General features: G+C 44.9%; 1 protein-coding gene across 1 annotated transcript; it reads left to right on the top strand.

Moving 5' to 3' along the window:
- Window positions 1-3,622: 3,622 nt before the first annotated feature.
- On the top strand, window positions 3,623-5,685 carry PIGM (phosphatidylinositol glycan anchor biosynthesis class M). The gene has a single exon (XM_027908491.1). It carries the CDS (start codon window positions 3,667-3,669, stop codon window positions 4,906-4,908), a length of 1,242 nt encoding a protein of 413 aa, XP_027764292.1. The 5' UTR covers window positions 3,623-3,666; the 3' UTR covers window positions 4,909-5,685.
- Window positions 5,686-7,054: the final 1,369 nt, after the last annotated feature.

Genomic DNA, 7,054 nt, shown 5'->3' with positions numbered 1-7,054 from the left:
CTTAGTAGGGGTCTCACCACTGCAACCCAACACCTGTTCTTTCTTTCCTTGCACTGCTACCAATCACCACCTCTCCCTTGTGTTACTTCAAAGCACTGCTGCCAGAATCATCTTCTACTTCACTGTCAACCTTCACTAGCCTCCTTATTCTCCTCCAAGTTCTCAAATTTAATCTGTTAGTCCCTCCAATATTTAGCCCTACTGTATCCATCAGAGCTAGTTTTCAGCCATACCTTCACCTTTGTAATTCACGGTAGCCTCAGCTTATCCCTCCTCAAAAGGCAACTTTCTACCATAATGTGGATAGTAAACCCCTGACAGGTAGGTACGTGACGAAATCTGATGACTGCTCCGGACTGACCAGGAACCAGCTTGGCACTTTCTCCCTCTCCAGTTGTACCTTGGTTTTCAGATGATTCAAACTTCCATTAGGCCTTAGAGTGCTTTGCATAACAAGGCCCCAGATTCATTGTTCTTTTGATGCTACTACAGCTGTGTAAATCTTAAGTAATGACAGGGCATGTGAGGTGGTTTCTGGAACATATGTCCCAGTGCTGCTGAAGTAGTCTCTAGAACCAGAAGATGGTGCGAGAATCATAGAATCATAGAATCATAGAATAGATTGGGTTGGAAAAGACCTCCAAGATCATCAAGTCCAACCCCTGATCCAACTCCAATTACTATATCATGGCACTAAGGGCCACATCCAATCTCTGCTTAAAAACCTCCAGGGATGGTGAATCCACCACCTCTCTGGGTAGGCTGTTCCAATGCTTGATTACCCTCTCTGTAAAGAATTTCTTCCTAACATCTAACCTAAACCTCCCCTGGCAGAGCTTGAGCCCATGTCCCCTTGTCCTGTTGTCGGTTGCCTGGGAGAAGAGACCAACCCCCACCTGGCTATAACCTCCCTTCAGGTAGTTGAAGAGAGTGATGAGGTCAATATTTGAGAAGTTAATATTTGAGATGAGACGTATAATCCCCTGTCACAAGGATGCAAGACAAGCACAGTTTGTAAGTTGGAACCATCTTTGAGACCATGTAAACAAAATGCCTGGTAAATAATGGGCAAAAAAACCTTCATACACATGTGCATATACATGCATATATGCATTCCTATTTAGTTAATATTTTATGCATAGTTATGTCTGACTCCACACTTTTCTTCATACTGTTTGTATCTTAGTGTGCACCAGAATAAATCAGCTTCAGTCCCAGAAGTTCTATTAGTTTTATCTCCCAGCATTTTCTAAAAGTGGCTCCTGGTGGGTCATATAAAATAAAAGCATCTTTTTACAGGAACAACAGATTTATAACTTTAATAAGACTGGCCTCCTTCCTGCATTAAAGTCTACAGTACACGACAAATCAGATTAAGCAAGCTGGTATCAAATCTGAAGCCAAATGCATTTTTGAGCCAAACCTTAATTTTCTGAAGCACTTCAAGCTTACTTTGAAGATGTTAAATTATTGATAAAGAAAATCAATGCCATATACAGCATATGCAACAATAGCTAAGGTAGATTTGCTGTTTTATTAACTTCACAACCCTTCAGAATTAAATTACCTACTTATTTCTCCTTAGATTCCAGATGTTAGTCGCTACTAACAGCTTAAAAACTTCTGTTAACTTCAGATAAAAGGTTTGTCTCAAGCAGACTGTCAGAAACAGACAAAAGAACCATGAGACACCAGCAGACTCCTAAGTTTATTTATTAAACTAGTATTATTTCACCATTATTAAACTTAGACACTTCAGCAAACAAACTTTAATGCATTCTGATCTGACCATAAACAGTTTTCTCAAAGGAGCTGAAATAATAAAATATATTCCATCCAAAGAGGCAATTGAAGAACCGCAAACAATCCTGGAAGAAAGTAGGCAGGATGGCAAGAACAAGTTCTTTGTGCACAGTGACCACCCCTAAACAAAAAATTTATGAGTATCTACATACATCCTTTTGCTTAGACTTGTTCCATGGAATATCAACTGTTTCCAGTCCCTGTGATTTTATTCAGTATCTGTTGTGGTTTGATCAGGCCTCTGCCTCTCCTGGCAGTCTCTCCCTGCATTGCCTGCATTCTCCATCAAAAAATATTGTTGGCCATGGAATATCAACTGTTTTCAGTCCCTGTGATTTTATTCAGTATCTCCTAGCATTTTCAGAGAAAAATCTTAGGCACAACAACAGATATCATGATGTAACCTATTTAAAAAGTATCCCCGCCATTGTAGTACAAGATACATAAAAGATGAAAATAAAATTATGTTACCAATCTTTCCCGTTCTAGAGTAGAACAGCAGTAGTGAGTAAGCATTTATTTACAAAGAAGCAACAGCCACCCTTACAAATATATATATATCCCAAAAATACTGTAACTATCCGTTTTAGGACTTAACGATATTATAAGGTAACTTAATGGAGAATTCTCTTGAGCTTTCCTACTGAAGATGTCCAGTTTAGTATAAAATATGCAACTATCGGTCAGAGGCAAAACTCATTCTCCAGGTTAGTTAATTACTATGGTTCTCCTAGTAGATACCTTGACTATACCCCATTGTACTATCATACACAGTAAAACAGTCTGAACAGATAAAAGTGAATAGCTTTGTGCACGCAAACAGAAATATCTTTTGCCCTCTGAATATCCTACCAGTTAGGACACCCTCCAAGACTTTTCTGCCAAGTGCAAAAAATCCGTTCCCATTTCTCTTATGAGTGTCCCCAGAACCAAGAAAAAGCAGATTTTTTTCCCGTAAGCGATGACAGCCAGCAATGCTGCAGCTTCCAAAATGTTCCCAAATGAAACCACCGAGTGAAAAAAATGCAGTAGCAAATTACTACAAGTAAACGCATATTTTTTATTAATAAAGAGTCTTTTAAAAAATCCCTATTTAGTTCCAATATGAAACCCACAGTAATGGTAAGTTATGAACACATGCTATTCAGTCAGCCGCAATTAGAATGTGAGATAGCACACATCCAGACAGGAAAACTATTTGAAGAACATACAAAATAGCCCCTCACAATAGTGTGGAATTAATCCCTTCTGTTGTAAATGACTTTAGAAGCTCTGGTGTTCACGTTACTGTTTCTGATCTAATTAAACGAGAAACCCGCCGTGGAAGGAAGCTCACCTAAGCGCCCCAGAAAGAGCTCACACGTGTGGCCAAAACACAGCCATTTGCAGAAGGCAAACAACGGATGTAATTCTTTTTTTTTTTTTCCTTCTCCTTCTTACTTAACCACTTATTGCACACTTAACCACTTATTGCTCCCCAGCCCCGGGTGCGTGAGGGGGCAGCGGAGGCAGCAGTACCCACCCCTTGCCGGGCTCTCAGCCCACAGCAGGGCACCGCCGCCGTGCCACAGCACCACACAGCCCCCCTGCCCGGGAGCCGCAGGGTGCCCGGGGCCTCAGCCCCCACCAGAGGCCGCGAACCCCCCGTGGCCCTGCCGGGCCACCCCCGCGCCACTCGGAGCGGGACTCGCCCCGGCCCGGGCACAGCTTCGGCCCGCGCACGGCGCAGGCGCGGGGCCGCCTCTCTCCCCCACGCGTGGGCGGGCGGGCGGAAGGCGCTCTGAGCTGGGGTCTCTCCGCGCCCCGGGATCGCGGGAGGTCCGCGCGGTGTCCGCGCATCCCGCCCCCTCCCGCGGGGCAGGCATGGCGGGGGCTGGCGCGGCGCTGGCCGCGGGGCTGCTGGCGAGGCTGGCGCTGGTGCTGTTCGGGCTGCAGCAGGACCGCGCCATGCGAGTGCGCTACACCGACGTCGACTACCGGGTGTTCACGGACGCGGCGCGGCTGGTGAGCGAGGGGCGCTCGCCCTACGGGCGGGCCACCTACCGCTACACGCCGCTCCTCGCCTGGCTCCTGACGCCCAACGTGTTCCTCGCCGAGCCTTTCGGGAAGCTGCTCTTCGTGGCGGGGGACCTGGCGGCCGCCGCCGTCGCCTACCGGGCCCTGCGGCGCCGAGGGGCCGCGGCCGGGCGCGCCTGCGGGTGCTGCGCCGCCGCCTGGCTCCTCAACCCGCTGCCCATGGCCGTGTCCACCCGGGGCAACGCCGAGGCGCTGGTGGCGCTGCTGGTGCTCGCCACGCTGTACTGGGTGGAGGCGGGCAGCGTGGGCAAGGCCGCGGTGTGCTACGGCTTGGCCGTGCACATGAAAATCTACCCCCTCACCTACGCGCTGCCCATCGCGCTCCACCTGCGGAGCGGGGACGGGGCGGTGGATGCGGGGGGTGACAGAAAGGCAAGGTCCAAGTTTGTGGTGCACATCTGGCGGCTGTTTGTAAAGACGCTGAACTGGGATGTGCTGCTTTTTGGGACGGTTGCCGGATCAGTGCTGGCTGCCTTGACACTTGCGTTTTATCACCTCTATGGCTGGGAGTTTTTGGAGCATGCCTACCTTTACCACGTGACCAGGAGGGATATCCGTCATAACTTCTCTCCCTATTTCTACATGTTGTACTTGACAGCAGAGAGCAAATGGAGTTTTGCCCTTGGGCTTGCAGCTTTCCTGCCCCAGCTGCTTTTGCTCCTGGTTGTGTCCATAGCATTCTACAGAGACCTTGCCTTCTGCTGTTTCCTACACACCGCTATTTTTGTCAGTTTTAACAAAGTATGCACATCCCAGTATTTTGTCTGGTATCTCTGCCTTTTGCCCCTCGTAATGCCTAGTATTAAGATGTCCTGGCGTCGTGGTGTGTTGCTTCTCTTGCTATGGTTTTTTGGACAAGGCCTGTGGCTTGCTCCTGCATACTTTCTGGAGTTCAAAGGATATAACACTTTTTTATTTATATGGTTGGCAGGCTTGGTTTTCCTTTTTATAAATAGCCTCATAATTGTTCAGATTATTTCACATTATCAAAAGGTAGCACAAGTTACAAAAAAACTCAAACAATGGTAATAAACAAAACAAAATCCCGAAACAGCCCTTCTGTCCTTGACAAGTCATTACATACCACCAGCACTTCGTTTAACTAAATGTATGTGCCAGTTACTAAAATACATTGTATGTAAACGGTATATTTCAGGGCGGTGAGGGCACTGATTGGCCTCAGTTGCCCTGAGCAGTCCCAGTCCTGCCCTGAGCGGTGTCTGCCGGTGTACCTGTCTCCCCTGAGGATCTTGAAACTGTTGCAACCTTCTCTCCAGCACTGTGTCCAAGCCCTGTGTCCTGCTGCTGCTGACTGGACTCCGTGGAAGTATCCAGGACCAGTTCATCATTTTACCGTGTCTGGGACTGTGAGTGGACTCTGTTAACCCATCTCCCCTGACTTGTTTTCACCTGCCATCTCCAAAGACAGTGTGACTGTGCTTGGTCTGTGACAGTATGGCCTGTGCTGGAATCACCCTCAGTTCCTGCTCATACTCTCTCATGGAGCAGCCCTGGCACCCTTATTCTTACTCTCAATATTAGTTTGCTTGTTGAGGACTGTGGCCTCTTCTAGAATAAGACAATAAATTATAAAGGAATATTGGAGTTTGACAGTTTTGTACATTCCACTAAGTCAGCGAGGTGTTTTACAAGGGCTAATAATGAATGAATATAAGGCAATCACTGAATATGTACACTGGAATTTATTTTTTCTTTTGTTTTCACAGTTACGTTTTAGCTATGCAGCGTTTGTGGCCTGTACCTGGTCTTTATTTGGAGAAGTAGTAAACAATGGTTATTTCATACAAGTTATTAACTCTTTGAGACTTTTATTTTAGAATTCAGATATACCACCCTTTCACTTATTTTTGCATTTTCAGTACTGTTTGAATTTTTGAATAGATTTATTCCCCTTGCCATGGAGGAAGATTTTTCCATATACCTGTCATGGATCACAGAGACATATTAAACAAAAATATTTGTTTCTTTTTGCCATGATCTAGAAAAGAGACCACTGCCTTAAACTGTGGTTCATTAACAGTTACTGTGGATGTTAATAGTGGAAAATGCTAAGAGTCAAAGTACAGCCAGAATGGCACCTGTGTCCCAAAAGCAGTAGGGCTTATACCAAAACAGTAATTAGACATGAGTTTCTCAGTAGTTCAGTATCTCTACTACTAAAAAATAAATGAAAAAGTGAAAGGAGTTGAGGAATTGGAGCAGTTGTCAGAAGAAAAGGAAAGTTTTGAAACAGGAAGCTCTACAACCTGTCAAAACACATTTACTCCCAGATGAGACACAAGATATGGAATTAAGTGTCAGGTGGTAGTGAGAGTTCAGAGCCATTTCAGAGTCAATACCCTCAAGAGCATCCCACAGGAGGTCTGGTGTATGCAGCACTTGACAAAGGTGGAAACTGGCAATGTAATTTTTAACAAAATCTAATTTAAATAGGCATATGCCAAATACAAGAATATTCATATTTGCCTCAGCTTTTAGTTCTATCCTCAGCTTTTAGTTAGTGAAAACCTTGTGGTGATAGCTCCGTTCACCCCATTCTGATGTGAAGGGAATAGCTCATTTTCTTTTGCAACTGTTCTTCTGTTGCCTGGTACACATTTTTCTGTTGCAAAAAGCAGGTTTTCCTCCCCCAAAGCAATGTTTTGTTTCTCTTTATCAGACCTGCTTATGCTGTTTCCAGACCTTTCTACACCCCTATTTTTCCCCTCCTGTTGTCAACAAAAAAAAATGCAAGCCAAAAGGCATTTCTAACTACAAAAGACGGCATCTTAAGTCAATGTGTTCCTGACTGAATTGTAATGGTTTTTAGGCAAGAAGTACTTTTCCCTATGACAAATACATTCTTGATGCATTATAAGCCAAATCATTCTGAGGCCTTCAGAAGGCAAATTCTGCAGCAACGGGAATTGAAGGGAACCTTCCCTTTGCAGGTCAGTACCTGCCCTGCAGCAGTGATTTGAGAAAGCCATGCATAAACAAGTTATAAAAAGGCTTTTATACAAACCTAGATTTACAGTCATCATTTTAATAACCCAGGATGAGTCCCTCTTTTTACAGTTGTTTTCTAAATTACCAAAAAATTTTTGGGATTTAGAAATAATTCAAGTGACTCAAAAAAGCTGGATAAGAGAATAAACTGAAAGGGACAAATAAG

This window comes from Empidonax traillii, unplaced genomic scaffold, assembly GCF_003031625.1.
Source record: "Empidonax traillii isolate 1590-97213 ecotype Southwest subspecies unplaced genomic scaffold, ASM303162v1 scaffold1725:size67913, whole genome shotgun sequence".
NCBI classification, from domain to species: domain Eukaryota; kingdom Metazoa; phylum Chordata; class Aves; order Passeriformes; family Tyrannidae; genus Empidonax; species Empidonax traillii.
Note: the sequence above shows the minus strand (reverse complement) of the source record. Positions and strands in the feature narration are given on the sequence as shown.